This window comes from Puntigrus tetrazona, chromosome 8, assembly GCF_018831695.1.
Source record: "Puntigrus tetrazona isolate hp1 chromosome 8, ASM1883169v1, whole genome shotgun sequence".
NCBI lineage: Eukaryota > Metazoa > Chordata > Actinopteri > Cypriniformes > Cyprinidae > Puntigrus > Puntigrus tetrazona.
Window position 1 is genome coordinate 7,271,262 of NC_056706.1, and position 22,848 is coordinate 7,294,109.

Sequence of the window (22,848 nt, forward strand, 5' to 3'; positions counted from 1 at the left end):
GCAGACTCCTCAGCTTCGCCATTGCCTCACCTGTTTGTAAATCAACAGAACATTAAGCTCATCTCTCCCCTGACCTACATTAATTTAACTTCATAAATTAACTTTATATTTATAAAGGGGGAATAATTGCTATTTGGCAGTTTTTACCTATTGAGGGCATTTAAAAAAAAATATGAAGGTTACTATTTTATATTCAGAATTAAATCATTTTTATATTTAATCTAACACATTATATAAAACAGTTTGTTCATATATTATATTTGATCACACTTATATGGTATTCATTTTGTTTATACATGACTATATTTTTATGATTATATTTTTATGCATGTATTATATTTAATAAATATTATTTTTGCACATATACCTATAAAAATGTATTTGTTTATTTTATTTTATTATTTTTTTTGCTACGATCTTTAACCAGAGCCCTTGTTAATTTCTGACTTCAAGCACATTGCTGCTTGTGGGTTAATGTATTATAATAGCAGTGCTCCCTTTTTAATACAACCAGTCAAATCCTCAGATCCACCTGCTTGACTCATCAGATCTTTGGCTGTTTTAATATTTTCTCTCCTTTAGCCTCTTCTATGCCGGCATTGCATAGAAAGACCTTCACCTGACCTCACTTCTATGTTTAATCAGTTTCCCTTTTTGACAGTTTTTCTTTTCTTAAGTATCAAACACATTAATATGACCTTCCCTTTCCTGTTTCTTCCTTCTCCCTCTATCTTTTCTGTTGTTTTCTTTTTCCTCTACGCCAATTCCTCTCTTCCCTCGTTCCTTGGGAATGCCCAATTCTTCTTCCTCCTCCTCTTCTTCATCACATTGCCCCCGGTGACTGCCCCCTCCTAGTGGCCGTATTCATTACACTGATATGTACGAGATGCTGACCTGCATGTCGCCACCGCTTGGCCTGGGCAAGAAATGCCCCTCCAAAGTGGCGTATAAGGTAGTCTGCAGTATTACAATTTGAATGAAGTCTGCTTGGTTTCAAGAGGCTCGAGCTCAGGGCTGTAATAACAGTGTCCCCAATATTTCTCTTAAGCTAAAAGAATATGAATTCTGTATATTTGCAGTACCAAGTGAAAATGATTTGTGAAACACAAGCTAGCTAAACATATTTTTTTGTAATGCAGTGACAACTCAAGTGTTGTAGGGTCACTGTATGTCAAATAATTTCAATACATATAGCTATAATATAATTTGGCGAAGATCAATGATGTTATTCTTTGTCATTGTCTTTTAATCATTCTACCGTGAAGTCCCTGTACATCCACCAAATGATACTTTATTTGAATATGTGAAGTCTTCAACACTGTCATAACCCTGACATTTATTCCAGTGTTAAAGACATATTGCAAAGGGCATATTCATAAAGTGTGATCCTTTTCCAATTTCAATGCATAAATCTCTAATCTGTCTCTATCCAGTATATGTGTTTCAACTGTGTGCATGAATGTGTGATGTTGTGACATTCTGTTAGTGTTAACTGTAGAAGTTAAAAAAACACTAAACCTATATGTCTGTTAGTTCACTATTTTAAAAGCATGCTCACGCACAAGTACTTGTGTTTCGATTGTTTTCTGTCCTTACCATGACTTTTTTTCTCAGAGGTTGGTTCTGATGAACATGCCAGTGGATGAAGACATGTCTGTCCACTTCACCTCCACTCTTATGGCTCTGATACGCACTGCGCTGGATATTAAAATTGCTCGAGGTTGCCACTACTGCTAATTTTAGGTTCAAGATCAAACAACCTGATTTGTTATTTGTTTCAAGAGTAATATTAGTTAAACGGTCTTTGTGTTACAGGGGGTGAGGACAGGGGTCAGATGGACATAGAATTGCAGAAGGAAATCAGTGTTATCTGGCCACACCTCTCCCAGAAATCTCTTGATCTGCTTGTACCCATCCACAAAGGTGAGCGATCTTAACGAGACTTTCTTTATTTTTTTGTAATTTCTTTTTTAATTTAACAACATGTTATTTACATTTTTGGTATAATTCACCTACAACTTGACAGTTTAGCTTGTGGTACCATGATAGGCCACTAGGCCCCCTGACTCCCCTGAAAGTTAAAGTAATTTGCAGTCTGCATTTAAAACTTAGCTTTCTACAACAAACGCCAAAATCTTTCTTCCAGCCAGTGACATGACCATTGGGAAGATTTATGCAGCCATGATGATCATGGACTACTACAAGCAGAACAAAGCTAAGAAGCTCCGGCAACAGCTTGAGGAACAGGTAAAGATGTCTTTTACTTTCTACAGAACTAGAAATTCAGAGCTAAATACTTTTAATGCCTATTCAATTAGGTTGCGACATTGACAATGCAATTGCCATGTATATAACTGTATAGAATGCTGTTAATTTCACTAAAAAAAATCTCAATTATATAAATTTAAAGTGTAAACTTCCTAAAGTTTGAAAAAGATGTACTGATTTTTGTACTGGATTACTGTGTTGCTGGAAAGATTGTGCTAACCATCTAATGTTGTCTTGCAGAAACACGCACCAATGTTCCAACGCATGGATGCATCTTCATTGCCACAGGATATTCTCTGCAGTGCCAAAGCTCTGCCATTCCTGTCCCACAGTGCAGGATCTGCCCTGTAATTGTACATGTTGTGTGTGTGTGTGTGTATGCTTACAGTATAATCGTCCTGTGTCTGCCTGATCCCCTTATTTTAGTATAATTGATATACTAATATTGTTAAGATTTTAAGTTAGATTTTATTTTTATATTTCAGTTTTCATTTTAATTTAAGCTAAGTATCTTTCTGTTGTGGTTTTGTAATTTGTATTACTTTTTTATGTCTATATAGTTTTAGTTTATTTTAATTTGTTACATTTGAATTACATTCAAATGAGAAATGTTGCCTTGGCAACTAGCTGAAATATATTTCAGTTAATGTATTATATATTAACTGCTAATTTTAAGTAGTGTAAATGTTTTGTCACAGTTTTAGTTACTTTTACATAATGTACAATTTATCTATCTGTTACATGTTAATACTATATGATAAAAAATATATAGTTTTTTTGTATTAAATTTTTATATCCCTTTTCTTAAAATAATCATCATTTTGATAAGCATGGGACAAGGTCTTAGTCTTTTTTATTGTACTCACTTACAATGTTGCAACCATCTGAAATAAATGGTGCTAAAAATTTCTGATTGGCAAAAACAATGTTTGGACCCTCAGTTTGAAAACTACTATTTCTCTATTTTCTCAGAAGTAGAGGTGGGTTTGTGGCACTGAGTCCCATCTCTCCTCAAGATCTCTTTATGCAGCCCATGGCCCAAGACAGCATGGAGGAGAGGGATGAATACCAACACCAGTATCACCTTCAGAGTATGGTAGGAGAAACTAAATATACAAAGAAATACATCTAATTTTTACATGTCTTACATGATGTGTTTTATTCATTGTTTTATACATGTGCATGAAATACCTGATAGCTACTTTATATTTTTTATAACAAGATTCAAATTCACAATCTAATTGAAATTCCCAAATTGTATGTGAATTCAGGCTCATTCTCAGTTAATTGATGAATTCATGAATAATTCTGTTTGGAAAACTGACAAATGCTAACAGGGTCTGAATACAACACAGCCAGTAACTGATCTATTTGTAAAGGTTTTAGAGATAGAAAAGTAAAACTAATTTTTTTAAAAACAACTGATTTGCAAAGCACGGACTGTAATTGGCATTGATCTTCAGTCTGTCAGAAAGTCATCTGCATGGACATCACCTCTCTGATTCACAATCCTGCATGATGCTTCTACTCATATTTTTTCATATTTGCAGCTTTATTGTCATTCCTTTATTATTTGCCTTCTGGCCTTGTAAAGGGAGAGATTTTAGAGAGCTGTTTTTTTAAGGTTTGGAAGGGTGTATTGATGTGGTTTCTCAAGGTTAGACTGCCAGGTCCAGATAACTTCCAGCACTTATATAACCAGTGAGCAGTTATACACAAGCTTAGATGTCTTTCTGTACTCTTATCCGTACTCTTATTTTATACCCCTCCTGGTAGCTTTTTCTTTGCCTCTCTGCCATGAACTGTGATATAACACTAAATATCTTATGGGATTTAGGTTGGTTTATGTTTGGAACACTTTTGTGTTAGAGCGCTTGTGTGTATGCCCAATATGTGTGGCTTCTGCTTGAAAGTTTCTACACCCCCTTTGAGTTGCTTATATGTATTGGCTCTATGTTGTGCTTATGGTGCTTCCCTCTTGCCACTTTACTTTTCCTCTATGACATTTTGTGTATAAACTTGTCTTTAAATAAATACTTGCTTCTAAAAAGGAGTATAAGATTAGCCAGGTTATTTTGACTTCAGTACATAACCTTGCATTTCTATTCTATGTCCACTCCTAACAGTTACACACTTGGTGCAACAATATTTGAGGCCTGCTCACACCAAGAATCACAAGTTCTAAAAATTATATTAAATATGAGCGAATAAAAGTTCACACCACAACTATAAAGATATAGAAAAAACAATATTGTTGGAATCAGTTTCAGTTTTTTAAAGCTGATGAACGATAAAACATTCACATCCTTTCTTTTTAATTTATAGAGCTTGCACATTAAAATACCAAAATACATCACGAAGTTCTACAGAGTAAACATGAAAACTACCTCACGTATACAGCACTAGTTTCTACAACATAGTCTTGCCTTCTTTAGAGTTGTACTGAAAAAGGCGGTAGTTTTTATTCTACTACATTGGCTGCATTAGCTAAATTCGATGTTAAATCAGATAGATTACACTAGTTAGATTGACTGATATGCTCAAAATATTGCATGTTGAAGACATCTGCTGGTAAAAGCAGTGTAAATGCAACAGCATAAACCGACTCTTCAAACGCGAAACTCTGTTAGCAGAGTCTCTCTTTTATCTTTATCTAATGTAGGATAGTCGTTTCTCTTTTGGTATCTAGCATAAAGCAGCAGCAAGTCAGTTGCATTGTTGCAAGTTCATTTTAAAACTGAATGTGTAAAAAAAACCAAATACTGCTGTAAACACAAATATAATTATCGTTATAGCTATTGTTAAGGCTCTTGGTGTGAATGGGGCTTTAGAGCTCCTAAGTGTTGTGGGCTGAATGTCTTTACCTCCTCCCCATTTTTTCTCTTTCTAACTGCGTAGGTGCCAGAGCACAAAGAATTTAGCAGTGTGCTGTGCCCCACTAGCATGCAGACCGATCCTCTGCAAGTGCCAGGGAGAGGTGTCTCTATCCGAGCCTCTTCCATGCCTCGCCTGGCGATAGAGCCACAGGTACTACCTGTGTTCGCTTAGCCTAGCGATAACTAGCTGCTCTGTGTAAATCTGCTCTATGGTTAGCGTCAGCGTTGCTGTTGATCCCAAAGGGAATGGAAACAGCATGTAGAAAGGTGTCGTTTGTGATTTGGTGGGAATGTAATGTCTAACCCTGCTGGAAAAACTAAAACCAGCTTCAGATTTAGGTTTGGTAACATGTTTTTACCTCTTGAGAATGTTAATATGGAATCATAGTGTTTAAAATATAAATTCTGAAAATATTCTAGCTATATAAATATATATCATTATTTTAAAATTTGTTTTGATCATTTATATAGATATAAAAGTAATGTAAATATGTATATATCATTAATGTATAATATAATATTATATACCATTTATCTGGGGTAAAAAGTTTTAGATGTTGATTAACTGGTATGCCCAAGGTCAACCTGTTTAAAACTGGTGGAGCACCTTGTTTAAGTTAGTAGGGAGCAGTGGCGTAAGCAGCTACCAGAAACAAACCATCTTAACCAGCTTGACCAACCAGTTTTTTCCAGCGGGGACTGTAGGTGGTGGTGGTTAACTTTGTTAAGAGCTCAGTTCGGAAACTTTTTTTTGTATAGGAACTCATTTCATTTACATTGTTTAGTGTAATATCACTGTGCGGTTTCAAAGAGAGCATGTGTAAATTTTCCAGCATAATATGTATTTGTTTCATTTTTGTCTTTTTTGTTCTGATTGTTGATGCATGTGTGCCCTTGGGGTTTGCGTGCGTGTTTTGTGTTTTTGTATTTTGTGCATGTACAGCAGGTGTCTTCAGAGAGCAAACTGATGAAGCGCTCGTTCTCCACGATTGGTGATCAGTGTGTGAATGGTGACTGGCAGGAAGAGTTCTCGCTGGAGAGGGTGAGCCCAGACCGACTGGAAAGACCCAGACAAAGAAGCTTCAGAGGTCAGTTTGCAGTAGGGATGTCAAAAGAACCAGTATTTTAGTACCAAGTCAATACTAAGATAATTCAGTCCCGGTCTTTATTTAACACACCTGCTTCAGCTCATCAGTTGAGGGCTAAATAAATTGTGTGTGTCAGATAAGATTAAGACATACAAAATATGCAGATTGCTGGGTACCCAGAACCAGTACACATGTATGTGATTTATGAAGGTGCCCAGGCTATGGCCATATTTATGTGTGTTTCTCTGTCTGCCCTTGCCTTAACGTGCTTATGCTTGTGCATGTGCAGCTGTCAGGTCAAACCTGCGGGAGCCAGTGGACAAAGAGAGAGGACGGTCTAAAGAGAGAAGACACCTGCTGTCTCCAGATGTGTCTCGCTGCAACTCAGAAGAAAGGAGTCAGTCCCAGGAGAGACGCCCCTCTCGTTCCCCCAGTGAGGGCAGGAAACACACGACCCTCAGACAGGTGAGAACAAAAACATGTGACCTGGCAGAATATTTAGTGTTTGCTATGGAAAGTGCTAAGAATTTTGAAGAATTGTAATTTCAATTAAATGATTATGGCAATAAAAACATGTAAAGATATTTATTTAAAAGAACACAGTTTACAGATTTTATAAGAGAATGCTGAATCCAGAAATGCATCACACTTTCTATAAAAAAATATTAAGAAGCACAACTTTTTTTAACATTGATTAGAATAAGATTTGCTCTTTGAGCATCGGCAAATTTAAAAGATTTTAGATGGATAATGTGACACTGAAGACTGGAGAAATGGCTGGTGAAAAGTCAACTTTACCATTAAATAAACAAATAGTATTTTAATATATATTAAATTATAATAACATTTCACAATATCACTACTATATTTTTGATTTAAAAAAATTTTGGTGAGCATAAGAAACCTTTGTCCAAAGCTTTTCAAAATTTTACAGACACCAAACTTTGTGTCTGCAATGTACATAATTATGCATTTATTTCATCATGTCATTGCTTTCTCTCTGTCTCTCTCAATTTATTTACCCAAAATCATTTACCCCATATCTTCTTATCCCTATAGGGCAATAGTTCAAGCAGCCCAATTCCCTCTACTTCTGATTCAGGGACACCTCGAGGGCGCCGTCAACTCCCACAGACACCTTCTCGGCCTCGGCCTCACATATCCTACTCTCCGTTAGTCTGCCGTGCTCATCCCACACAAGGAGAGGCTCGGTCAAGGGCCCAACCCACAGAGGAAGGTGAGGAACCAACCGGGACGGGACCAGGCACCGCCATGGCCCACTCCACCCCTCACCGATACATCTCGGAGCCGTATCTGCCACTGCAGGAGGACGTTAACAGTCCGGACTCAAGTGGTGTAGAGGAGACTCTCACTTTTGAGGCTGCCATGGCAACCAGCCTGGGCCGCTCCAACACCATCAGCTCCGCTCCACAACTACGTCACACCTGGCAGGTGCCTAACGGACATTTCCGTAAACGACTAGCACAAGCCACGTCAGGGACGTCAGGCTGTGAGCTTCTCAGTGACACTGATGAGGATGACCGGTGTTAGATTGACGCCTCTAAGCTTTGTGCCTGGATCTAAGGAAAAAATATGCCTGTGTGTGTTTATTTGTGTGTCTGTGAATGTGGAGTCTGATCAGAGATGTGTGATCATCTCAGAAGAACCATACTAAAGAACTGATTGTGGTAAAAGGACAGCAACGAACATGCTGAAATGATCAACAGTCCAAGCATGAGCACACTGAGGTTGAAGATGAGGTTTGTGCCCTTATTCCTTTTCTGAACCCACCCATAAATGAAGCACTGGCTAATGCAGATGTATCTAAACGTATCTTCAGGATTTGGGTCTTGCCTGAACACGCTCAGCTCTCCAAATCTGCCTCCACATATTGAGATGCCCCATCAGCAGAACTTCTGTACTCTGCCAATAAGAACAGCGTGTTCAGACACAGCGTTTACACGGTCCTTTCCTGGCATGCCACTTCTTTATGATTTTCAGAAGCTGATGGACAGATGACAGGTGCATAATGGAGGCTTTGGCATCCTGATTGTTCTGCTACCTGTGTCAGAGGTTTATTTAAGAGGTACACACAAGCATACATCTAATACACACGCTCAGAATACAGGCAGTGATGTTCAGTCTGTCCATGACGAGAGTAAATACCCCTTTAACTACATATCGTAATAATGACTGACATTCCGTGAAGGTAACAAGGATGTGAAGGGCCTGATAAATAGTGCATGACATTAATGCAAGTGGATCCAGGTGACATCCTGGCCTTTAACAGTGGAGTCTATATGGAGGACTCATGTATCGTATGTAAATATTATAAATCCAGTATATGTACTGAGAAGTTTCCAAGCCATGTTTTCTGTAAAGAATCTAATTTGTCTTAAAGATGTTATCTTTTGTGACGCAATGACTAATCTCTGTCCTTTCTATTTGTAATGCAATCTATTTGAAATGGTTCAGATGCACCATGTTATGTTTGATTAGACTTATCATCTCATTCTTTTCTAGCTGATAATTTTTGACCCTTAAGAAAATTTCTTAAATTAAAATTACTCTTGGGGTGAATCTCACAAAGACTGTCTGGGTCATAATTTCAGCATAAAGCCAAAAGGAAAAATAAGCTATTGTGTTTTGCAGAAAAAGAAAATGAAGCATCCAATATGCAAGCAACCATTATAATTTTTTGCATTGCTACATAGAATGTTTACTTGTGCAGTAAATATAATACAAAAGTGCAATGGGTTTGTGAACATTATATCAAAATGAAAAAATTATATTTATTGTAGTTGTGAAGTATGCATAGAAGAGAGTCTTAGAATCTTGTGAGAATAAAAAAAGTCTGGATGCATTGCAAGCATGAGAATTTAGGAAAAAAATCTTGCTAAAATAATGTCACAATGCAACTAATATTAATGGTACACAAATAGGCATCCTTGCTTCCTATGCAAATTATAATTTCAAAGTAACAACAACAAAAGGGTATGAAATGACCTGTACATGTTTTACTGTGATTCACCCCTCTAGCTCTATTAAAATAATGGGAAAGCAATTACAGTTAGTGTTTGTTGCCTTCGGGTTCATTTGTAATGTTTATTGTGAATTTCTGTTTATAGTTTGGCATAGAAACTGTAGTTTAAATTAATGAGAAGCATCACCTCCTTCTTACGTGCTAGGTCTAGCAGAAAAGCTGCTTTTGCAAATGCGTTTGCAAAATTCAAAATGTATGTTAAGCCTGAATATGGTGAGCTGGGACTGAGAAGTAGCTGTAGGAAATGGGCGTGACGTAAAATTTGTCTTTTGAGTATTGTAGCAGAAGTATGGAACCAGCGTTATTGGTCACCCAACATGCCTCCTCAGACTGGTTTCCTCTCTCGATTAAATGATACAAAGAAACAAACAAAACAAAGATATTTACATACCATTTTGAATTAATAAAGATCTTTGGTTAGTTTCTGTATATTCCAGCATCTTATTATAAGCATTTTAAAATCAGTTGCCCCTCATGAGAATTTCTGTATCATGTGTTGTGTTGTAATTTGTTTTCTTGACATGTTCCTGAATGTGAATAGAGAGTATTTGGTACTTGTTCTTCATGGCCTGCTGGGGGTCGCTGCCTTGTGAAATATATAAAATAAAAAAAGATTCCCATTGCAGCTGTCTCTGCTTAATCTTACTGTTGTTGTTCTGTGTGATTTGTTTTACAGTTTATACTTGATGCAATGCCATGTGTGAGTGGTTAGAGTGGATTCTCTGATCTGGCGTACTGTTTTCAGTCAGCTCTGAGGGTGTTGAAAACTATTTCTTCTCTCCTATATGGCTCTATTGGCAGTATTGTGGTTATTTATAAAATCTATTTCAAACTGTGAGATTCTCTATAGCGCTTCAGCAGCGTGTTGTTGATGATGATTTACTGCTGCTGTCTATATTTGTCCTGTCCCACTTTCCTGAAAGCCCAACCATCTGTTTTTCTATAAAAACAAAAGTGAGAATGCCCACAGAATGTGCGAAGCGTGCAGCATTAGACTGTAAGGATCATTTTAGAAGCCTTTCTGAGGAAAAAGATCTTCTGTGATCATCCCACAAGAGATTGATAGCCAGTTAAATGGATGAATGGATAGACATATAGATGCTTATGCATAGACGGATAGATAGATATAGGTAAGCACATGGTAAGAAATATGGGTAGACATGGATAGATAATAGATATATGGGTTACATGGGTATACAGGTAAACATTAGATAGAAATGGGTAGATGAGCAGGTATAATGACTGACATTCCTTGAAGGTAACAAGGATGTGAAGGGCCTGATAAATAGTGCATGACATTAATGCAAGTGGATCCAGGTGACATCCTGGCCTTTAACAGTGGAGTCTATATGGAGGACTCATGTATCGTATGTAGATATTATAAATCCAGTATATGTACCGAGAAGTTTCCAAGCCATGTTTTCTGTAAATTGTCTTAAAGATGTTTTTTTTGACACAATGACCAATCTCTGTCCTTTCTATTTGTAATGCAATCTATTTGAAATGGTTAGAGACTAAACTGTTACTGACTTAACCGGCCTCCCCTGCTCGTGGTGATCAGATCAGAAAATATTGTGCCAGGGTTTGAGAAGAGTCCATACAGACATACCACACTGACAGGTGAAGTGTTCTGTATTTCATGCTCATGTATGAGTGAAGCTAAGTACGCCATATAGAGCTGAACCTGTTCCAGGTGCTGCCAATCTGGCTGTTACATCAGGTCAGCATATGTGAGGGAGCTGAGGCGAGACAGACCATCTGCCGTTGCTCTGAACGAATACATCCATCAGTCAAACATTTGTATACAAGAGCTGTCACATTTTAAAATGGGACAACATCATGCTCAACATGTTTCTTTATGTCACAACAAACACCTTAAAATGTTGACAATGACACCAGGGTACTTCAGTACTTCATAGTCTCTTTGTGTCATCAGTCTATTCCTTGATATATCGTCAGTCTATTCCTATATATATATATATATATATATATATATATATATATATATATATATTGATTCTTGATTACGGAGGAAAATTGTATTTGTTTGGTTTTGACATTAAAGTGAGACTTTTCCTTCTGACACTATCTTTTACTGAATGTACTTGTCAGGTCTATGGTAAACCTAACATTAGTCTGTGAGATGACACTAGGTGGGGAAAACATCACTCTTTTGTAGCATGTGTACAGCATGACAACTTCATGATTCATCTCAGATTTGAAATAATTTTCTGTTCTCTGTACTGATGAAGTGTATCTGCTATATTTAGTGAGAGATTTAGTGAGAGTTATGCGCACTAATCAATTGCTCAAAGCAGCAGTATTTATGTTTTTCTGTCTGAATGTGCTTGAGTATGTGCATTGTGATATTTGTGGGTGCGTGAGCCAATTCGAGTGTGTGTGTGTGTGTGTGTGTGTGTGTGTGCGTGTGCGTGTGTGTGTGTGTGTGTGTATGTGTGTGTTTTCCAGGTTCTCTGATGAGGTAACAGCTTATCTATGCAGAGGGGTTTGAGCAGTGCAGGTGCAGATCACTTTCATCACCACCTGGATCTGCTGATATGTATGATGAGACACAAAGACACACTAACACATAAAGTGCACCCTTGTTTTAGCTCAATTATTGTTCATTGTCATCCCAGACAAGAATTCTGTATCCCTTAATTAGTAACACTAATTCATATGTACCATTGTAATGGGCATGTATGTAAAGGACAGATAAAGATTAATTTTATTTAATTTTATTTTATTTTGCTACTTTTGTCAAACCGAAAGGACAGATAATGATGGCTATAATTTAATTAGGTTTTATTTATTTAATTATTTTTTTTAAATGATGGCTTTTTTTAAATGAAACAGCTTAGACTTATATGTTAGTCTAGGACTAGTTTTAAACCTTGTCTGTAAAACCGAGGGATAATAATGATAAGATCATAAAAAAAAAGGTATTTTATTTATTTGTAAGTTTACAAATGCTGTAACCATAACAGCACCAGTTTGGCACAAAATAACATGGACATGCACACAGATATTTAATTTTTTATTTGTTTCATTTCATTTTGCTCTGCTTTTTCTACTGAAAATCACATTTGCATTAGAGTTCATTAAAAGGAAATTTCCACTGAAAACCCCTCTCAGTGAGGAGTTAATTTGATGTGACATTTGCAACAGCTATATTAACTAGAATGTGTAATGATACTAACTGAAATTCGGGTCAACGTTCAAACACTCCACTTACCCAACATTTCCCTAGAGATATTAAAATTGCTTTTAAAAGCTCATAATTGTGTTCATATTTTCAGTGGTGTGGCATCAGAACGGGACTGAATGTCTTCCAGTCTTCCAGTAGACCCTTATACCTCTGGGAGGAGCAGACAGCGTTGCCTCACACCTTTTACCGTAAGTTAGACACTCCTCTAAACATTTTGTCACATTCCTCACTGGAGCCATATGTGAACAGAACACACACACACACATATGCTTAAGAAAAAAGGGCTTTCTAGATCAATGCTTTCGGTGAATATGACTCGCTGCCCACAGCAGTTTAAATATTTGGTTGTCCCATGAGCTCATGCTTTAGATCTAACAAAACCAAACAGTAAGTCACTAAGAATCACTAGTTATCCTAATAAAGCACCTGCCGTCCAGTGCACTTCAATGTAGCATTTGATCTTATTCATTTGCTGTAAAGTACACTATAAAATAGCGCGTCAGAACCCAGATATTACTTTGTCTAAAATATAGCGCTTTCATTCTTTTGGTTTCTCTGGGAAGTGTCCAAATGGCCCTTCTTCATCAGGGCCACAGTGAGGCTCTCTATCATTTCCCCTGGGCTCTACGCTGTTTATGCACTAAGCTGTGTTATAGAGAGAGTGTGTGTGTATGGCACAGCCCATCTCTGGCGGCTCTCCAGGTGCCTTTCTGTTTTAGTGGCCTTCAGAGTTCAAAGACTGACCATACCTCCTTCTGAAAGCGCCATGCAGGACTCTGAGACTCTGCTCAAACTTCTCTGCTGTGTAGTAAGTGTCTCCTTTCATACGCAACGAATGCTCGAAAGTAAATTGACTTTTGTTTGTTTGTCTGCAGACCTTGTTTTTATAGTTTGTAGCAATAATTGCTTTATTCTGAGCGCGATTCCAGCATTCAAACGTTAATATAAAGCTCTATGTGCTTCTGTCTCAGCTGGCATCAGTGAATGAATCTGAATCTGTGTTTTGATGTGATTTGAGCACGGTGTGTATTTCGAGTGTTTGATTGCCCCAGGCCAGGCCTGAGGCCTTTGTCATGAGCATGACGAGGACAGGAACAGGAAAAAATCCAACTTCTGAAAAGTTTTTCAAAATACACTGAACAAACTATTTTTAGTAGGAGATCTCATAAAAATACTCTAAACAATTCAATTATTAATACTCTAAATCACTATCAAAAGTTGTCTTGTTTACCTTAACTAGTTGAGTATTTGTTTAAGACATATCCCAAACTTTCAAGTTCCCAGCATGCACTGGATGTTGAATATACTGTATGTTGATTATTATGAAAAAAATATAATTGTTTTACATTTTAGTGGTTTATTTTATATTTGGCTGTTGTCATTGTTAGTTAGCTATCCTGTGGATCAGACTTCATATTTTTAATAGATTTAAAATTTGTTGATCAGTAAAATGATTTTTAGACATTCATTATTTTAATCAAGTTTTTAAGTTGTCAATTCTAGTTGAGTTAACTTACGTTGATTGCAATAGTTGGCCTTATTTTGTTGAGTTTTTTCATAAACCAGAGCTAAACTTCAGAAATACAAGAAAATCTCACACTTCCTTTTTAAATCTGAATTGAATTCATGTAGTTATACACAAAAACAACTTCACTGATAGGTCCAAAATAGGGTACATTTTAAAATACATTTAAAAAACTTATTCATACACCACTCTTCAAGACATTGGGTCTGGAAGATTTATTTATTTATTTACTTATTTAAATAAATTTTTAATGTCACAAAGACTTTGAGAAAATTATTAGATTGTAATCATGTTTAACATTAATAAACATTGCTGCTTTTTTATCAAAACAATTGCAGTCCTGGTAAGCATAAAAGTCATTTAAAAACAGATCAACAGTAAGTGCCAAAAATGCCAATGTCATATTCATATAGCTGCTGAGTAAACAAGTGAACACAACAAAACCACTACATCATTTTTTACTAACATTTTTAAACTGGGGTAAATGGCAGCTTTACTGCCATTCAAAATCATTTTTATTTTTAAAAAAAATTGCTCATGAAGGCCGTAAAATTTTAAAAAATACTGATAAAAATAACGGCAAATTAAAAATAGAAATCTAGTATGTCTTCACTCTCATTTGTTCACACTCCTTGCTAAATAAAACAATTTCTTTAAATTCAAAAAAATTACACTGATCCTAAAATGACCTGTTATTAATTATTAAATCTTTAATATCTCTTAATTAATTATTAACAATTAGTTATGGTTATTTTATTCTCAAATAACTTAATATAAAAATAATAATAAGAAAAACAGCTTTAAAAAAAAAATCCAAATTAAGGCCTAATATAATGAATTTCCTTTTTTAACGTAATGTATATTAGTTAATGGATAAGATGTAAGATGTGTCCTATATCCTTTATAGTTTGTGAGCACATTGATGCTCTCTTGTGTAACTGTTGCCCCTGACAGCCACCGTTGCCATAATCACAGCCCAAGTTCAATGTCGGCTGGAACGTTGCCACAAACAGCTAATTCTCTTTGCAATGCAAACTAGCCGGTCCCTGCAAACACCACAGGCTGGATGAAATGAAAGTGAAGTTCACAGAGCTCTGGAGCCCATGTGAGAAAAGCAAACACAAGCTGTTATGCAGTCAAAGGATTGCCTTCAGCTCAGCGGCTGCTTGAGAGAAACCTTTCTAACACTGGCACGATTGGGGCTTTACTTATGTTATTATGAAGCTGAGATTGCAGACAATTCCCAAACTGCTTGTCACATTTAAACCTACGTACAGTAAATCTCCCTCTTCTGGACTGGAGAATCAATGCTACAGCAGCTAATTAAACTTAATGTTTCCACACCAAATTGCGTGGTTTCAGCCTTGTGTTGACTTGTGCCGTTAAATAATGCAAACGGCATGTCAGTAAAGGAAAACAGCGGATGATTGCAGTCTGACATGATGTTAAGGAGGATGATAAAAAAAAAAAAAAATGATTTTCACATCTGGTCCTTTCATAACCATGGCATGAGACATTGTCATAGCAACTGTGGACATGTCTCATGTACTGGATATTTTTGCTGATAAATCAATGAAAGATTAGTGACAAATAATAGATGTCTATTTTTGAGCTGTACATGATTACATGTATATTGCTCCTTGATTTATACACTTTATTGGGTAGTTTGTTTTATGGCCGGTATTGTAATAATCATCATCTCCATTTGAACTCTATTGATGCTTGAGCTCATCCATTAATATAAACTCTTTTATTTTCATTATCTGCCATTGATTTGGTTTCATATAATCAAGCGTGAACGTCAGGGAGGTGTATTATTGCAGCTAATGTAATTGCTTTGAGTATTACATGCTTTATTGTGCTCATCAAACACATTTTCCGTCTGTATGGATCTTGGAAATCTATTGTTTTCTAGATGTCTGTTGTTTGCTTTAATCAGTGAAAAGTCATTATCTGTAAACTGGAGATGGTTGTTATGCTTTACAGGGTATCATGCAGCAAATGACCTTAGTAATGAGTGACCTGACTGGAGATGACCCTGACTGTCCTGATCACAAATCCCACTGTATCCAGAAGTCACAGGTAAAATCTTTATTTATTTTTTTTTGGAACAATGCCAAAGTATTCATGCAATCAGCACAACTAGCCCAGTTCATGTGGATGCAACTTGATGAATGAAAACCAAATAGTAGATACTAATTGAAAAAGGTTTATTGTGCAAAAGATTGGGAGCGCTAGATTTTTTGATGTTTTTGAATGAAGACTCACCTCACCAATTAATTCTTTACTATGCAAGTTTTGGAGCGTTTAAAGCTCTAAAGCACTGCTTTAAATGAAATCGTCCAATCTTTAGAGGTGTTTGGAAAAAATTCACCGTTAAACAAATTGTTTGGGAGTGGTTGAACAAATAAGGTTAAAATAAATACATATTATAAGAAAATTAAAAGTGTTTTTGACTTTGCATGTTTGTCAACCTGTTCTTTGAGACTCCTAAAACCAGAATATGAACCATTTATATATAAAAGGGACACTTTAAAATTCAAAAGGGGCACTTTTAAAGTTCAAAAACTTTTTTTTGTGACTGTAATGCATTTTTAAGGATTCTTTAGTGATTAGAACATCAAAAGGACAGCATTTATTTGAAATACAAACATTTTATAACATTGCCTTTACTGTCACTTTTGATCAATCGAAAGCATCCTTGCTAAATAAAAGTATCGAGTGGTGTGATTTCTTTTAGATGTCCTTATCAAATAATTGTCATGAATTATCTGTGTACTTGATATGCAAATCTTTGGATAAAAGAAGATATTGAATTTATCACCGCTGTATAACTGCTTGATGTTAGGTTGAAAATGTGGCTGTAGATTGTGTGTTTTTCCATTATGGAGATCTAGAGGGCCATGAATCAGTCAACTTCAGTGTACTAACTTTACGAGCGGATAAAACTCAGTTTACTTTGCTCACAAACATGTCACTCAAGAGACACTCTGTGTCTGATCACTGCTGTCTGGAAATCTCTTAGTCATTTTAGAGTTTATGTACATGTATATTGTGAACCTATATGAGCTATGTGAACTATATTAAAGTATGTATCTGTTCAAACTTATTACAAGGAAGAAGACAAGTCTGTTGCGACAACGGATGTAGAAGATAAAAATAAAACAGTGAAGATTGACACAGAAAGAAGCATTCATCAGTGCCCACATATGATGTCATTTCCTTTATCACCTGTAGATTTAAGCAGGCCACATTCACAGACACCAGCAAATGGATCTTTGGAAAGACTATCTAAATTAAAGATGGCAACATCGAGCTGCCGAGCTGATTCTACATATGAAATGAAATCTGAATGGGCCAAAGCCTCTAGTTATAAACAAGAGGAGGCAGGTGCGGGTGGAATATACAAAAAAGAAACTTTCATTTCCTCTCTCCCCGTCCAGCCCACCAAAACAACTCAATCATTTCATTTTCCAGAGAACAGGAGCGTGTTTGACACTGAACCTCGAATTTTAAGACAAAATATCAGTTCTACAGCAGGTAGTTCCATTTCACAATCTAAAGATTCTATCAAAATAAGCACTGAAGACAAATCAGAGGTCAAAGGTCAGACTAATAAGGAGCTCTTGCAGACACTACAGCCATCTGTCTCAGTTCTGAAGAACAGTACAGAGCTTGCCGTTTCAATGAACACAAACCCAGTGGAAATTTCTAGAACAGCAACAAATATCCATCCGATTGAAATTTTAGATTCAGCCAATAATGCGTCGTGGACAAAGTCTGTTAAGGATTCAATCACAGCGCCAAGTGGTTCACTTCAAAACCTGACCCGCGCAGCCATGGAAACCAGCACCGGCAGCGCCTCAGTCAATAAAGTAAAGTCACTGGAGAAGAATGAAGAAATCAGAGTGACTAGTCGACCCACGACGCCGATGCAAACTCAACCTGTAGCAATCACTCAGCTAATGCCTTTTCATCAAACTGGGAGTCCCAGTGCTGAAAGACAGGAAGCTAGTACTGCACCGAGAGAGAGAGAAGATGCAGATGAGACTCCACAGATTAGACAGGAGGAGCAACAAGCCCCTGTGACTGAAGAATTAGAGACTGATGATTGTTATACCGGTGATACTGCTGCCTGTTCAGAACATCCAAATACACCAAATACAACAACAGCCCAGCGTAAGTAAAAAAAAAAAAGAAATATATATATATATATATATATATATATATATATATATATATATATATATATATATATATATATATAACATAATTAGTGTTGAAATATATAAGTTGAAGTGTATACATTTTAATTTCTGTAACATTTTATCCTACCTGAAATTAATTTGTATGTAATCCATTTGCATAAATTTAATTAAGTTAAGTTAAGTTAAGTTAAGTTGAGTTGAGTTGAGTTGAGTTGAGTTGAGTTAAATTAAATTAAATTAAATCAAATCAAATTAAATATTGTTTTAAAGAAATTATTGTTTTAAATGTATTATAATTTATTTGTTTTGCATTTTGCTTATTTGGTGTGGAAATCATTACTTACAGGGGAAGGTGAAAACATACAAGGCTTCTCTCTTAAGCCGCAATAAATGCAGATGTAAAATATGAAAATAATGTCTAATTTGGCTTTTTGTGTTTACTCAGCCAATCAGATGCACAGAAACATAAACAGAGAAGGAGGTCTAATACGCACATCAGGTTTCAGAGGCCTAAGTGTAAGAAACCCATTAATATTCCATTATTTTTGCATTGATGTTTGTCAGTCGAATGAAAGGCTTTAATATCCACTGATAATGCTGTAAGGTTTACATACTACTTTCAGTTAATACTGTTCTTAATGAGTCTCTGCTAGATATACTAATACACTGACACCTTCACATATCTGTTCCACTTTTAAATGAAAGAAATGTAGAAAGTTAAAGAAAATTATTACAGCCTTACAGATATGAAGGATTCTATTTTACGTTCTCCTTAAATACAGTATATCGTTATAGCTAGATGATTGTTTTGAAGAAAAGTCCTCTTCTCTTTTTTCTAATACTGTGATTCTCACCCACATGGTCATCTCAGGCCCATCACTAGCCTTTATAGGAAATTGAGTTTGCAGAGGCATTATTCAATTAAGTGTGGAGAAGAGGAGAAGGAGGGTCATTTACCTCCAGTGAATGGAGCTTATGAACAAGAACTGACTCTTTGTATGACACTGAGAGAGAAATATTATCCTGAAAAGAGGAACAGGATTAGAGAAATTATTTAATAATACCAGAGCCGAGAGAAAGAAAGAGGGAACAGTACTGACACTATGTAGGCCTTCCGTTTTTAACCATTTTAGTGTATTTACTGCACTACTTGTGCATTAAACTGTTAATCCGTCGGTCTCATTTTGCATTTGTTATGTAAATTGTGAACTGCATAAGTAGTGGTATTATCACTTTACTGTGGAAAGAGAGATATGTAGTGGCAGTGAAGCAAAATTAACTGAGCACTTGCGCCTCCCGGTGGTTGCAGGTTTCTGTACAGAATTGTTGTTAGATAGATAGATAGATAGATAGATAGATAGATAGATAGATAGATAGATAGATAGATAGATAGATAGATAGATTGATTGATTGATTGATTGATTGATTGATTCTATTCTTACAGGGGTATCCAGGCCCACCTGGCTTACCAGGTCCTCCAGGTGAAAAAGGAGACAAAGTTTGTATTAAGCATTAATTAAGCTTACATTTATTTAAATCAACTTTTTAAAATAAATCTTTTTGTAAGATATTTTCAGCTAAATCTTGTCATATAAATTTTTTAGTCAAACGATTGAATGCTTTTATGAGTGTTTGTTCGGGTGTCACACAGGGGTATGCAGGAGTGATGGGTGATGGGCCAGACAGGAGTACAGAGGACCAATCGGACCGCCAGACAGCTATTGTAGTCTGGTACACATCAGAAGAATGGCAAGCTTTTAAAGGTGCATAATCGGACCGCTAATTTAGCATGCCTTAGCTACCATATTGTAGTCTGGTACACATCAGAAGAAGAATGGCAAGCTTTTAAGGTGCATAACAATATCTTCACTAATTTAGCTCATTTTAAATTAGGATTTCGCTACCATTCATTTTGAAAACATAAATGTTATATAACTGATTCTGTGAAATGCAAACGATGCGGACATGCTTACGGTCCTTGAAAACACTGTGCAGTTCTTCTTATACTTTTCGCTTTGCTTCCAGAAAAAGAAATTCTACAAAAAACTAGTGTCACTGTGGCCGGTGAGTTAATGAGAGCATTATTTGAGCTGCATCGGTGCACTGCAGATACACTGCAATTTGTTTCACTCTTTTTTTCTTCTACTTCCTTCAGAGAGTGAAGGGATTACCAGGACCTATGGGACCACATGGACAGCCTGGACCACTCGTACGTATAAATATATTCTTTGATGCTGACATATAATCTTCATTTCTTTGTCCAGATAATTCCACAAACTTTTGGTGCCAGTAACAATGGAACAAAATTCCTATATATATATATATATATATATATATTTTTTTTTTTTTATATATATATATATATATATATATATATATATATATATATATATATATATATATATATATATATATATATATATTTTTTTATTTTTTTTTTTTAATAGTTTATTTATTTATTTTTAGGGCCCTCCTGGAGTTCCAGGGATACAGGGGAGAAAGGGAGAGCGAGGGAAACTCGTAGGTATCACTGTCTCCTCTCTTCATCATGCAATCATGGTGCAAACATGGTGTTTAGTTTCATAAACGTGTGATCAAACCATGTGGACACTTGAGATGGGTTGAAAAGAATTTGATAAGCTCAGTGGGTCAACAAGCATCAACAAGTATGAAGTCAACGAGCCACGTTGTTCAGATTTCAGCTGATTCAAAAGCAAAGAGATGCTGTGTTTGACTCACTCAGGCTCGTTGCCATTCAAATCATAAGAGCAGTTAAATCTTTGGCATCAAGGGAGAAGTGTGATCAAGATGACATTCATCCGAACTTCTGTTGGCTGCCTCTTCATTTACAAGCTTTTATGCTTTTGTAAATGAAAGAATTATTTAACCGGTTTTATAAAACCGTACTCATCCCATACAGTAATACTGCCTGCCATTGATTACAACCAGCAAATCGTAGAAAAGTAGAATCAAAGGGCAAGTGAAGTTTTACTATTACTATTAATTTAACCCAGTCAATGAATGTGGTTTGTGATTGCTTTTAGAGTTGGGCTACATGGCAGTAATTCATTTAAAAAAAGAAATTATCTGCTATTTAGATTCTATGTAGATCTATGTTGATAAGTAGACTGAACCATATGCTATACTAACTGTATCTTTTTTCATCATGTACTAGGGAAGAATAGGACCAGTAGGAATTCCAGGGTCGCTTGGGAGACCAGGATCAGAGGGCGCTGCTGGGAAGGATGGGGAGACAGGCCCTAAAGGACCACCTGGGGAGGATGTAAGACTTATGGGAATCTAAAAACTCCATATGCATCCTTACAAAGTGATTTAACTTTTAGTAGTATTAAATATGCTGTATATTCTGCCTATAATTGCATATATTTGCCTATGTGTTTTATTTCTGTAGGGTCCAAAAGGTTATGTTGCAGAGAAGGGCAGCAAAGGGGAGCTGGGTGAGTGGGTAAGAATGACCAGGGTTTTTCTATGGTTAATGCAATATTTCAAATTCAAATTCAAATTTTATTTGTCACATACACATACATACATGGTACGACATGCAGTGAAATGTTCTTTACAACCGTCCAAAATTTAAATGTATATATAAATATAAAATATAAGAAATATGTATAAAAAAAGAAGTGTGCAAAGTAGAATATAAAAAATAAAATAAAATAGAATATAAATATAAAGTATAAGATATAAAGTGTAAAGTGTATAAGTGTAAGTGTAAAGTACTAAGCCTTAATGGATTCTGTGCTTACAGAAATCTTCTATCATGCAATCAGTTCTATAATAAACTTTTGTGCCAACTATTTTGACTATTTACATTTTGTAATATTTAAATACATTCTGCAAATTCCATTTGTGCCTAGCCGTAACATAAGATAATCTAAATATACAAGACCTAAACAGGAGTCCACTACTGTCCGCACAGCGTGCATGTTTGACATCTCAGCCATAAATTAATTGATTATATCGCACTCCATATTCCATAATGCATATTTAAAGAAACGGTATCTGGTGTGTTTAGGGTGATCTTGGCGAGCAGGGACCTCATGGAATCAAAGGAACAAAAGGAGAGAAGGTAAAATGTTGCTTCTGCTCACCAAACTTTAGATATGTATGATAATATAATATTGACCAAATTCTGTTTCTTTAGGGAAAAAAGGACAGAAGGGCCTAGCAGGGGTAGTAGGATATATTGTGAGTAACTTCATATTTCTGATTGTGTGTCATTTCTTTATGAAACCGATATCCTGTCTGTCTCTACAGCTTTTGAGACTGATATCTCGAACTGATGTTGATATTGAGACTTTTAACTATTTTTGAAAGACGTCTCACTAAGGCTGCATTTATGATCAAATATACAGTAAAACGTATGTGTACAATTTAAAATAGCTGCTTTCCATTAGATGAAGATATTGCAAAGCAATAACAACTTCTTTAACAAACAATATTTTTTCCATACAAAGGGGCCACCTGGACCAAGAGGACCTCGGGGATTTATGGGGCCACCTGGTCAACCTGTATATGCTAAATTATCATTTTTATTGTCCATATAAAATATACAAAAAAGGTGAGCAATCTGATTGTTTTAGTAATAATCTGTGTCACAGGGACAGATAG

General features: G+C 36.0%; 3 protein-coding genes across 3 annotated transcripts in view; all 3 read left to right on the top strand.

The window, feature by feature from the left end:
• The window catches only part of LOC122350454 (voltage-dependent R-type calcium channel subunit alpha-1E), a 109,502-nt gene extending 99,602 nt beyond the window's left edge, over window positions 1-9,900 (top strand). The window contains 9 exon segments of the mRNA XM_043246929.1: window positions 1,615-1,720; window positions 1,816-1,923; window positions 2,147-2,247; window positions 2,509-2,615; window positions 3,241-3,364; window positions 5,167-5,295; window positions 6,091-6,232; window positions 6,522-6,697; window positions 7,292-9,900. Of these exon segments, the coding sequence (XP_043102864.1) occupies window positions 1,615-1,720; window positions 1,816-1,923; window positions 2,147-2,247; window positions 2,509-2,615; window positions 3,241-3,364; window positions 5,167-5,295; window positions 6,091-6,232; window positions 6,522-6,697; window positions 7,292-7,783 (1,485 nt within the window). The 3' untranslated portion in view covers window positions 7,784-9,900.
• Window positions 9,901-10,463: 563 nt separating this feature from the next.
• LOC122350673 lies at window positions 10,464-19,987 on the top strand. Its single transcript, XM_043247351.1, has 8 exons — window positions 10,464-10,475; window positions 12,575-12,671; window positions 13,203-13,291; window positions 15,995-16,090; window positions 17,125-18,187; window positions 18,662-18,732; window positions 19,661-19,714; window positions 19,868-19,987. The coding sequence occupies exons 1-8, from the start codon at window positions 10,464-10,466 to the stop codon at window positions 19,985-19,987; spliced, it is 1,602 nt and encodes a 533-aa protein (XP_043103286.1).
• A 39-nt stretch (window positions 19,988-20,026) lies between these two features.
• LOC122350677 (pulmonary surfactant-associated protein D-like) lies at window positions 20,027-22,348 on the top strand. Its single transcript, XM_043247355.1, has 7 exons — window positions 20,027-20,066; window positions 20,242-20,280; window positions 20,372-20,425; window positions 20,683-20,736; window positions 21,392-21,499; window positions 21,629-21,682; window positions 22,253-22,348. Exons 3-7 carry the CDS (start codon window positions 20,396-20,398, stop codon window positions 22,346-22,348), a joined length of 342 nt encoding a protein of 113 aa, XP_043103290.1. The 5' UTR covers window positions 20,027-20,066; window positions 20,242-20,280; window positions 20,372-20,395.
• Window positions 22,349-22,848: the final 500 nt, after the last annotated feature.